At 33.5% G+C, this 12,979-nt stretch overlaps 1 protein-coding gene across 1 annotated transcript in view; it reads left to right on the top strand.

Moving 5' to 3' along the window:
• Positions 1-12,979, top strand: part of TMPRSS3 (transmembrane serine protease 3) — a 58,779-nt gene that overhangs the window by 15,749 nt on the left and 30,051 nt on the right. Inside the window, exons 3-5 of the mRNA XM_007493179.3 lie at positions 5,291-5,401; positions 6,248-6,364; positions 6,821-6,944. Coding sequence (XP_007493241.2) covers positions 5,291-5,401; positions 6,248-6,364; positions 6,821-6,944 — 352 coding nt within the window. The remainder of the gene's footprint in view (positions 1-5,290; positions 5,402-6,247; positions 6,365-6,820; positions 6,945-12,979) is intronic.

Here is a 12,979-nt window from a genome sequence, read left to right as displayed (position 1 = left end):
GGAGGACATAAGCAAATAAAACTGGAGGACTTTGCTGCAAGATCCAAAATCATTTAAATCTAGAAGTAAACTAGGTGGTGGTAAAATGTTTTTAAGGGCCTAAAATGGGATAAAAGCAAATATCTATACAAATATTCCTCTTGTTTAGTGCTAGACTTGCAATTAAAACAGATTCAGTCACTGGAACATCAAAGTGATTTGTATTTTTGCTTTTCGAAATCCTGCCACTATTGATAAGGTTCTGGAAGTTAATAAATATGAACTAGCTGATAAATACATAAAATTTCAAAAGACTGAAACTTTGAAAAGGAAGGGTTTCCCTCCCCATAAAGTATTTGTGGATGGACCGAGCATGTATATTTTTGAAAAGAACCCCACAACAAATGAATATTTTGGCACATTTGTAGATGGTCAGTCCTGTCAAGATTAAAATGTTTATAGACTTAAAAGCAAATAAAAGAAGAGAATTTTGTTTTCTCACATATTTAATTGAAGAACAAGTGAAGAAATTACTAGAAAATAGATGATGTAATATTGGTTCTGAGAAGTGAGAAATCAAAACCACAACCACCAAAAGCTTTATAATACCAACAACATGCAGAACATCAGAATGAAGAGAGGAATGTTAAAGCTGGTGAACAAGGGGATACCAGGATTCGTGGTTAATACAATAACAGACAGACGTAAAAATTGGAGAAATATTTATTGTTTATAGGTAAGCCTGGATAATATAATAAAAATGACAATACTATCTAGATTAATTTACTTATTCAGTGCTATAATAATCAAGCTTCCAAAGCATTTTTAAAGTTATGGATAGATTTTATGGATTTTTTTTTAAGATTCTTTTTTTTAAAAATATATTTTATTTGATCATTTCCAAGCATTATTCGTTAAAGACATAGATCATTTTCTTTTCCTCCCCCCCACCCCCCATAGCCGACGCGTAAGTCCACTGGGCATTAGATGTTTTCTTGATTTGAACCCATTGCTTTGTTGATAGTATTTGCATTAGAGTATTCATTTAGAGTCTATCCTCTGTCATGTCCCCTCAACCGCTGTATTCAGGCAGTTGCTTTTTCTCGGTGTTTCCACTCCCGATTTTATGGATTTTTATAGAAAATAGTAATAATATTCCACTAGAAGAATGAAAGTCCAAGTATCTCAAGGAAAAGAATCTAAAGGGACCTAGCAAGCCCAGATGATGAATTATACTACAAAACAGTAATCATCAAAATAATTTAGTACTAGTTAAGAAATAGAGAGATTGATCAGTGAAAATAATAACGTACAAAATAAAAAGAAACAAAAGAACTTAATAGCCTCATGTTCAATAAATTCAAAAAATCCAAACTACTACAATAAGATCTTCCCAGATGACAAAAAATTCTGGGAAAACTGGAAAAAAAAAGTCTGACAATTTAATCAGACCAATACCTCACTCTATAGCCCAACATGCTTCAAATGGATACCTGCATAAATTAGAGGAGCAAGGAAGACATTACCATTTATAAGTATAGATAGAGGAATAGTTCATGACAAAATAAGGGATAGAGAGAATTACGGAAGATACAAAAGTAAAATTTTGGTTATGTAAAACTATTTTTTTCACAAAAATCTAGCCAATTTACTTTTTGTTTTATTTTTTCGATGAATAAGGATTAAAATTTCTATTCTCTCCTCTCAATTTAAAAGAAAAAGAACAGAAAAAGAAAACATACTAAAAATATACATAGCAAAGCAAAACCAATTCTTACATTATTTCAGTCCAAAAATATATGTCCCATTATGCATCTTTAATCTGTTGACTCTGTTTAGAGGTGGGTATGATAGATCATTACCAGTCAGTTGCAATTAAACTTTGTCATTTCATTCATCAGCAGTCTTGAGTTTTTGTCTTTACAATCTTGTTATTGTGTACATTATTCTCCTTCTGCTTTCTGAATCAATTCATACATGTCTTTTTCAGGTTTCTATGAAGTCATCCTCTTCATTGTTATCTTCTATGAGCCAATAGAGAAATGGTCAAAGTTTATGAATTGGCAGTTTTCAAGGAAGAAATCCAAGCTAGCAACAAACATATGCAAAATACTTCAAATAATTAATAATTATTGAATGAAAATAAAAGTAAATCTCATTTTGTACTTCATACTTAGCAGAATTTAAAAGTTTAAATCTTGCCTCCAATACCAGCTTTTTTGAATCTAGGGAAGTTACAACCTGTTTCAGACTCAGTTTCCGTATTTGTAATACAAGCATATGCTGAATTATTTTAATTTGTTCTTTGTTCTGCTTTGACTCCTTGTGCCATCTGAACTTGCTGAAGGACAGCTAGAATTTATGTTATGCTCCCTTGCAACCCCACTAGATCTCTTTCAGTATGTTCCTTCTTGGTTGCCTTTAACTGGAAAATATGGCATTCAGTTTTCTACTTCAAGTACCAATTAGATATTGATATAATCTTATACTTCCTTTCCTTAGATCTTCACTGAATTGCTCATTTTAATTCTCCCAGGAAGTTGTTTGACTCTTTTTAAGAGGATCCATTGACAACTCCATCTCTCCTCTAGTGGTTGTTACTGTGAAGATGCCCACTTCATGTGCGGGCCACAAAATATCTTTTGGTTTTCTGTAAAATTCTGTGGGACAATGCATTCATTTATGGTTGTCAGAGCAGATGCAAGTTTTAAAAAATATTCTGTTTATAATAATCAGTTTGTAAGTTGGATTTGTAATGCCAAAGCAAAAAGCATGCGCATCTCCTTTCCAGCATCGTTTGAGACATTGCTAAATTATTTGTCATCTGTTTCATGATTAAGTATGATTTTTGAAGCTTGTATTAATTGAAAATTTTCTATAATCTTAGGTTCTGCACCTCTTCCTTTTTTCAAATTTAAGTGACTTTTCATTTTTATTTCTTTTGGAAAACTTAAAAGGATGGAGTTTATTTGAATGCCATGTTCTGATAAGCAAATATTTTTATGTGAGTTGTTGCTAAGATTAATCTTGACAAAAATCAGTATGAAATATTATAAATTATAAGATCTATTTCCAATTATGCATTGATGATAATGAAAATATTAAAGCATAGTATCTCCTTTGAGATATTTCCATTTTGCCACTTAGATTTTCTGACAAGTCCCCAAGGGAGCAACTCTTTGTGAATCAAGTGGGTATTTGCACTTTTATTTTAGCTCATAGGTTTCATCTAGAATACTTCACATTGAGAATTAGTCATTGAACAGCTATAGTAAGAATAGAGATTGTAAAACATCCCCCTACAACCTTCAGGAATATTCTTCTACTAACAAATGTGATCTGAGTAATGACCATGAGGCTTACATATAGGAAATGCATAGGGCCAGGACTACTTTCAAGTCTAATATCCCAAGGCTAGATGACTTTCTGCTCTATAGAAGCACTCACAAAAATCTTCCCCTGATGCACTATCTCTGCGTGGTAGTTTTCTCAGCTAAGCTACTAGGGTCTACTTCTCTTTAGCGTTCAGTTCTCAATTTTATGGATCCTCTGAGCCCATATCTATATCCCATCTCTTTCCCAGGGGTCTTATTCCTGGAAGATTTATCCATTTCAGTCTATTATGTATGTTTGTGCTCCCTCAACTGTGCCTTGAACTTTCTCAAATTGACTTTCCAATTGATGGATTATATGTTTTCTTCTTGGCAAGTAGATCACATGATGAATGCGTGTGTGTATGTGTGTGTGTGTTTGCACACATGTGCAGACCAACATACATCTGGGTTCTCCCCTCCCCCAAAATGACTTCAGCCCTAAAAGGAGGAAAAACAGGACTTGATTAGCCTCGGGACTGGACAAGGCTATCTGCATGGAATCATTTCTAGTAGATGTGGTATTGGTATTTCTGATTTATTCTTGGGTATTTTTGCCATATTTAACTAAAAACAGGGGAGAGGTTTTCTATATAGGCCATGATGATGGTTTTGTGTTGAGTAAGTCTCCATCTTATGCTGCTCCACTTATTTCTTTGACTCTTAGAAGCAGTTTCATTATTACTCTGTGGGACTAACCCAGAATATTATTGCCAGAGCCCGATTAACCGGTATTTCAGGGATCCACAGGTATCCTAACAGCTTCCGACACCCAGATTCACTCTAGCCAACAAAACCCCTCTCTTATACCCCTTTAACCCCACCAACCTTCACGGAATGGATGCTAGTTTGGACTTATAGGAATTTGTTATAGTAATAAGAGCAATGATAATGATAATAATTATTATTTGCTGTAGATAGTCATAGTAGAAAGAGAACTGCTTTGGGAGTCAGAGATTTGAATCTTGGTTCTTCCAGTTATCATTTGTGTGACCTTTGGGTGAATCACTTAACCTAGTTGAGCATGTTTTTCTATTTGTAATATAAGGGAACTCAGAATAATTTTTTTTGACTCGAGTATCCTTCATTCTTTGGCTCTCGATTTGGAGAAGAGACAACTTTTCCTAGTAGTTCAATTGTGAAAGAAAAAATGTTCAAGATAACTTGAGAGGAGAAAAGGGTTAAGTGAAGATTTTAAAATATTCATTTTTATTGTTTTTTTTCAAAGGATGAGAGAGACCTGGGCATATTTGTAGGCTCAGGGAGAAAGGATATAGAAAATAAAAAAGCCTGAAGGTGAATTAAAGAAAAAAAATTATCTAGATGGATCCTGGTATTAAGGGAACAAATAGAAGGATTGGCTTTGAAGGATGGATTGACTTCCTTATTTGAAAGTAGAAGACAGAATGGCACATATTATAAATGGGGCCATGACTGGTGGCCTCTAGTTTTCATTATGACTGATGACCTCTTTTCTCAGTAAAGTAGGAGGCAAAGTTTCTAATAGAGAGCAATATCCTCCTTCCTCTATTTAAGCTAGGATATTTTTTTACCTCAAAGGTAGTAAGGCCATTCTTGACACTGTATTAACTCAGGGGACTAAACCAAGCAACTATGAAGAACTCCAAGGACGCTCTAATGCTTGGCTGGTGGATTTTGTGCTGGGCAATTTAGGCAAGCGAGCTTTGCTCACTTGAATCAGCTCTCTTCAATCCTTGTCCTTGTTGAATGTCGCTTTCTTGGTAAGTCACTTTTTGTTAACTGTTGAATGCATTTTTGGTTTCTCATTTGGCTCTAATATTCTGTCTAATAATGTCTGGAAGATTGACCTGAGTCAGACCCGGATGAGAGCAGATGGGGAGGGAGTGATACTGAGGATGTTAGGAGATAAATATCTTTCAATTATGGCAATTATCCTCACTCTTCCATTTGGATTATAGATGCTGATGCACTAGCTGCGCAGATCCTCTCTTTACTTCCATTAAAGTTTTTCCCAATCATCGTCATTGGAATTATTGCCTTAATCATAGCAGTGGCCATTGGTCTGGGCAGTGAGTACAATTTATTTTTTCATAGGTCCTAAAATAACTATTAGAGCAATTAAACCTTCATGAGCTTCCTCTTTAGATAAGTGCTTTGCTGCCCTATAGGCTTAATTACTGAAGCAAAGCACTCTTTTGGTAGTCAGTCTGCTATTTCTAAAGCCAAATGTAGGGAAAAACCAAGGCTATGTCACTAAGGAAATTGAAACAATGAGAGCCAGTCAAAGGGAGATACTGTAATTGAATAGCGTGAGGTGTGTCAATATTGGCAGGAATGCTCACACACACAAAGAGCCCCATTCATTCACTTATCAAATACTTCTGCTATTTGAAAAACAAGTTGGAGGCAATTTTCGTGAAAACTTATTTTGAAATCTGTCTTAAAAGGTAACATATTTGCTCATCAACTGGACTACTGAAATAATGATTTAATATGTCGGGGGGCACTTTGGAGTCACCATTTAATTGTTCCTTGTTCTGAAGGAGGGAGGAAAAAAGAAAAAAGAAGATCGATCAATGGGCAGACTATGTGAAGGGCTCCTACAGTAAACTTACTCACCACTCAGTACTTTAAAGTGCTGGAATTTCCCCCTTTCAGATTTGCTTTCAGATAGATTCTGCTCTGTGAGAGGAAGATATAGCTCTTCTTTGTTAAGAAATAGCAGCTAAGAGGGAGGAAAAGATAGAACACGAGAAGAATACAGTTTCATTACGAATTTTATGACTAACTTAACAGGGCTGGGCAAGAATTTGCCCACTGTTTTTTAATTGCCTTTTGAGCACAAAAGTTTGTTTTCCTGGGTTTGAAAGTTGAATATTACAACGTTCTGTTTTTTAAAATCCAATTTCCTTTAGTACACTTCAATTGCTCTGGGAAATACAGGTGCAGATCATCTTTTCAGTGTATTGACCTGACAGCAAGGTGTGATGGTGTATTCAACTGTAAAGATGGAGAAGATGAATACAGATGTGGTAATTCAATTTATTCCTCTTCTTTATTATTGTTAGGAATAGAAAATCAATTCAGTTACTCCTTCTCCTTACCCACAAAAAGGTCATGTTTTGTGAAAAGTAATACATTAAAGTTCTATGCTGGACTATGTAAATGACACGAGAAAGTCAATTCTGTTCCCTGCCCACAAGAGAATTATGTGAGAGTACATATGAACATATATATGTATGTATGACAAATGAGAGGTGCAGACTAATGCTGCAGGGGCACGAAGCCCCATGAATTATTGCAATGAAGAGATGGGATTTAATTATATTGAATTGTGAATAATACCTGGAGAGTAATAATGAATAAAAATAACCGATAGAGTAATTGCAATTTAGTTGATAAATAAAAGTACTATTTGATTATAATCTTGTTCATTCATCCTACAGTTATGTTGTCATCTAACCATGTTCTTTTCCTGTTTTCTGCAGTCCGTGTCAGTGGCCGCAATGCTGTACTGCAGGTGTTTGTGGATGCTGCGTGGAGAACGATGTGTTCAGATGACTGGAAAGGTCAATATGGACTGATAGCCTGTGAACAATTGGGTTTTTCAAGGTAAATGGGAAAACCCCATTGGAAACCATTCTGTGTGCTGTTTGTTTGTTTGGAAGAATGAAGTAAAACAAGTCAAAGTCTTGAGATGCAGATGGAAATAGTATGAAGTCTTTAGAAGGTTGTAGGTTTGGTATGAGCATCAACATAAACTTACAAAAAAATTCTCTTTTCTTTTTGGCTAGGTTTACATGAACCAAGGGCTGGTGGGGGTGCAGTGCACTGGGCTGGGAGTCAGCAAGGTCTGAGTTCAAATTTGGCCTCAGACACTTACTAGCTGTGACCTTGGGCAAGTCTCTCAATCCTTTCTGCCTTAGTTTCCTCATCTGTAAAACGAGCCAAAGAAGTAAATGGCAAAAGTGTCATTGCAAAAGAGAGGCCCAAATGGGGTCACAAAGAGTTGGACATGACTGAACAACATCAGCATGAGAACAAAGAATTTTTTAAAAAATTAGCTTTTTTTAGAAAGTAGTCATTTAGACCTGTTACTTACGTCATCCAAATAAAGCTGTTTAAATGATTTTTTCACTCATTAGCCATGCTTTGTGTACATGTGAGGGCATCAAGTAAACACATCCTAGTCCTTATTTCAATCTGCCTTCTCTTCACCACTCACATTTCCCTTTGACTACAATCTCTCTGAAACTGCAGAACTCTCAAATATGGAACCTAAATGAAACTTTGTAGGAAATGTTCAACACCCGTCCAAACAGGACTTCTCTGCACGAATCCCCACAAATGTTTCTTAAATGATAGACTTTCCACTCTGCTCTCCTTCCCTCCTCAAAATTGTCCCGTGTCCCATTGACTAAGGGTGTTGTTGATATGATTATGATAGGATCGTAGATTTCAAATGAAAAACGACCTCAAAGTCTAAAACCTCAAAGAGGTTAAGTGACTGATTCAGGGTCACACAGAAAATAAGTAAAAGACTCAGCATAAATCCTGTGATTCACATTATAACAACGTCTCATTTTAAACATAGACTTCCAGCCAAGAATATGGCTATTCCAGTAGATCACGAGTCCTTGTCTAGTAAATATCCAAGCCAGTAGCTACTGACATTCCCCCATTTAAAAAGTTTTCTGTCATTACTTGAATGGAAGGAATTGATCTCTAGCAACATCACGATCTATAATAGTTTACAGAGATTTCCCTTATACTGGTTATCAAAAGATTTTGAAGAAAAAGAAATTCTTTAAAAAACCAAAAGATTGTGGATTCTTGCGATAAATTAATTACCGATAATGTCTCAACGGGTAACATATCGAGTATGACACCTCCTGGATTTAAAAGGTCTTCTAGAGTTAGTTGGAATTTTAGATACCATAAAAGGACACTTTAACTTTTGTTATTCCCATTCTTTGGTCTGACAATAATTTTCTCTTCTATGACTTTCTAATAAGTTGTATCTCAATAACAATATAATAAGATGACCTGTATCACATTTTCTCATATTTTAGTATATGTTAGGACTGTTTGCATTCTTTATCAACCTTGGGAATTCTTTATTTTATTTAGCAAATTTTTAAATACCAATATTTTGCCACTATTGTTATAAGAATCATAAAGTAGGAAATGAAAAGGTACATCATGTATATGAGCAGGTTTAAACCATATAACATGGACAGAATTTAGGAAAAGAACTGGACCAAAAGATTTTCATCAGCTAGAAATATGAGTTAAAAGCAAAATTTCTTATTTGGTAAGAATGAGAGATGCCAAGTAGAGAATTCAAGGAATTTAGTAGTGTCTGTCAGAAAAAAAAGCTAGACGTGCTTCAGGATAATGGTTGGTGGTGAAATTATGGGAGTACATGGATAACACTCACAGTATGGGCAGATTTGGATGGATTATACTTATAATGTTGGAAAGAACATCCAAAATGGTTAAGATTTTGGATCCATTTTAGTACTTAATCTAACTTTAAAGAATTGTTGTTTTAAATGATTTAAAATTTTCATTTTATCCATCACTTTTTCTCCTAGAGAGCCATCCCATATAAAAAAGAACATTTGAGCATAAACTTTTATTGTTATCTTTTCCTTTTTATTGCCCAAATTTCACTGTGTGAAATTAGCAAATGGTTTTTGGTGATAGATGGATGGATGGATAGATAGATCTGTTAGTTGTCCCTGTCTTTGATATCAAACAAGAACTTGGTAACAGAGAAATTTTATTAAATTTTTTTTTGTCTACTCTACTTAACCTAAAAGAATTGATTTAATTTTGGAGAAGCTTTTCTATTTCATGAAATCAAAATCATCCATTTTATCTTTTGCCATTGCTTCATTCCCTTGTTAGCTTAAGAACACATCCCCTGCTCTTAGCAATGAGAGACTATACTCTTTTTTCCTAATTTTATTGTGTATGATCTTTAATATTCAGATCAAATTCATATTTCCAAGTTATTTTGGAGTATGGCATAAGATGTTGGTTTAAGCCTAACTTTTTTTATCTGAGTGATTTCTAATTATTATAGTAGAGTTTATTAAATAGAGAATTAATTCATAAGTAATTTGTGTTTTCAGTTTTAACAGACACTGAGCTATTATTTCTGACTCCCTTATCTAGGAAGTTCCATTGATCTACTTCTCAAATAAAGAAAACAAAAACCAATACTAAATGGTTTATATGACTACCATTTTGTGTATAATTTGTCTGCTAATATTAATGCTCCATTACTGCCATTGGTTATTTCCTCTGATGTTCTAGATTTTTGATTCCTCCAGATGAATTTAATTTTATTGAGTTTTATGAAGTATAAATTTGATCATTTGATCAATTATCAATTGATAAAATTACAAATTAACCATGATAGTATTGTCACTATTATTACATAGGCAAAGCTCAGCCATGAACATTAGACATTTTCCCTACAATTTAATTTGTTCTTAATTTCTTTAAGGAGTATTTTGTAATTAAATCTATAAAAGTATTTTGTGTTCTTTGGTAGACAGATCCATACATATTTTGTGTATTTTGTAGTCATTTGGACTACAAACAAATTTGGAACAAGATGGTATTTTTGCTTCTTAGATTTCATTATTATATAGAAAAATTTTATTTTGTGGAAAGTTTTTTTAGTTTGCAATATTATTTAAGTTATTCATTGTCTCAGTTATTTCTTGGTTTTCTAAGTAAATATGGCACCAGCATAGAGGGATTGTTTTTATTTATTCTTTGCCTATATTTATGCCTTTATTTTTTGTATTACTATTGTTATTATTTTGGGGATGATATCAAATAATAGCCAGGGGAGTTTGGATCCTTGCTTTATTATTGTAAAGCCTGGAAAAGCATCTAGGGTCTTCTCATTGCACATGATTCTAAAGCTTTTGGTTTTAGATAGATCATTTTTATTATATTAAAAATGTCCCTCTCTACATTTTGAGGGTTTTTAAGCAATAACGAGTGTTTTGCTTTGTCAAATGTCTTATACAAATATTTTAAGTCTATTGAGATTATCATGTGGTTCAGGATTTTTAAAAATATTATTAAATTTTTGATTGTTGAGCCATTTTTGCACATCTGGCATGAATTCAATTTGGCCATAATAGTAGTTAGCATTTATCTAGTACTTCAAGGCTTGCAAATTGTTTTATGTCTGTTAGCTCGCTTGTTCCTCATACTAACCAAGATGCTACTATTATCTCCATTTTACTAAAGAAGAAACCAAGGCATTTAAAGGTTATGTGGCTTATCTGGAATGCACAGCTAGCAAATATTTGAGGCAGGATTCAAACTTAACTTTTCCTTATTCCATGCCCTCAATTCTATTCACTGTGCCATCTAGTTTGAAATTTCTTGAATGCATTGCTATAATATTTTTGATAGGTTTTACTTTAAAAATTTGAATCCATATTCATGAATGATTTAGTTTCTAGTTCTCTACCTTCTCTGGTTAAGTCATTATAACTATGTTTGTCTCATAAAGGGGATGTGGTATGCTTTCTCAATTTTGGAAAATTATGTAATATTGGTATTAATTAATCTTTCTAGCAGTAGGTAGTTAGTGCAATGGTTAGAGTGTTGGACTTGAAGTCAGGAGGAACTGGGTTTGAAGTGTCTTCTCATTACCTTTACAACTCTGGGCAAGTCATTTTACTTCCTCAGATTTATTCTTCAAAGGTAATCGACATATAAACTAGATAAGACAACGACTTATTTACCACTTATTTCCATTTGCCACAAAAGTTACTTAAAACTTGTATTGACAAATAAAGCACGTAACAATAAATTACAACTCCTGTAAGACGGTCCCTTGAGATAAGTAATTAAAATATTTTGTGAGAATATTGTTTGAGCAATTCAAAGTCTTTCTGTCATTGTTAACTTCTCTGAAAAGTTTTCTCAGAAATCATTCCTAATGGGCAACCAGTACTTGGGTGGAGGATTCTCTTGAAATCACAATGGTGTCAATGAGACAAGAAGCACTAATCTCAGTTACTGCTTAGTCACTTAAGCTCAAAAAGAGAAACACACAACAGAAGAGGCAGGCAGAGAAACCTCTATTACTGCATTTGCTTTCTACTTAGGAAAAACATAATGACTAACTGCAAGAAACTGTAAATAGGTTCAGTTACTTGCAACAGGACATGATCATCACAAGTTTGCAACTTTTGATATAAGAAAACAAGAAATAAAATTTTCTAGTTAAATGTCTAGATAAAAAGAATTAACATTTGTTAGTTTTATTTGAATATGATTGAACAAAATTACTTCTAAAATTGTATTATTTTCTCTTTATTTTTTGAGAATTCTTTCTTGATTTCCGTTATTTGCATTTTGATTTCCTCTTTTTACAAATCAGGTTAGTTAATGGTTTATTTAATTAGGTTTTTTTCAAAGCCACGTCTTACTTTTGTTCTTAATTCCATTACATTTTTTTCCTTCTTTCATTTTTTAGAATTTCTAATTTTGTGTTTGATTTGGATATTGCATTTTGTTGCTTTTTAATGATTTATGGTCAGTTTTGTAGTTGGTTTTTTCTCTTTTTTAATAATTAAAGTATTTAGGGACACATTTTTTGCTGAGGTGTTCCTCTGTGTTTCAAAAGTTTTATTGTTTTATTTTTGTCATTTCTTAAAAAAATTATCTTCAGTTTGTTCTTCATCTTGTTTAATATTAAATTACCTAATCTACATTTAAATTTGAATCCTTTCTTTAATGACCTTTTAATTATAATAGTTTTTGCATATTTCAGTAACTATTTTTATTTTTATAATTTGTTTATGAAATTTTTTGCCCAAACATATGGTTAGTGTTTTTTTTTTTTAGGTTTTCATGTCAAGCTGTGAAAATTTTAAGTTCCTTGCAATTCGTACCCATTACCTGCCAGAAACCTGCCACATCCAACTTTTCTAAACTTTTATTTGTGTCCTTAACTTCTTCTTTATTTGTCTTGTTGACATATTTGTCAAAGACACCCATCAAGGCCCCTCTCATAGTTTTCTGTCTGTTGCTCCCTCTAAGTTCTTTTTTTTTCCTTTAATTTTCCTTGAAACTTGAGTTTCAATCAAGTTGTCTACGTTGTTATGCCATACCAGTACCCATGTATATAGCAGGGCTATGAATAGGCATTGCTTCTGTGATTTCATCGATGGAGGGAACTGCTAGAGAAGGAAACTCTACTAGCATAGGTTCATAATTTTTCTTCAAACGAGGGAGTAAAAGTTCTTCACCCAGGACATATGAACTTGTCTTAAATATCTGTATGTTTACATATGTGTTTACACAGACATATACATGTAAGTTGAAACATACATACCCTCCCGCATATATAACTGTACCCCAATATGGGACATTTCTTTTTAATTGACTATGTTTTATTTTATGCATTTAAAATATTTTTTTTTCTGAGAAAAGCCCACAGATTTCATCAGATTGCTAAAGGGGTTTATGGCTCAAAAGGTTTAAGAAGCTGAGGTCTAGAGCTTTGCCCACATCCCTGCAGAGACCAGTAACCTATTCTGGGATATATGACTAGTATGTATCAGAGGGAAGATTTCAGTCTAGGTTTTTCTGGATTTAAGGAC

The sequence above is a fragment of the Monodelphis domestica genome, chromosome 4, assembly GCF_027887165.1.
Source record: "Monodelphis domestica isolate mMonDom1 chromosome 4, mMonDom1.pri, whole genome shotgun sequence".
NCBI lineage: Eukaryota > Metazoa > Chordata > Mammalia > Didelphimorphia > Didelphidae > Monodelphis > Monodelphis domestica.
The sequence above is the reverse complement of the archived record's forward strand: the minus strand, read 5'-3'. Positions and strand labels throughout refer to the sequence as shown.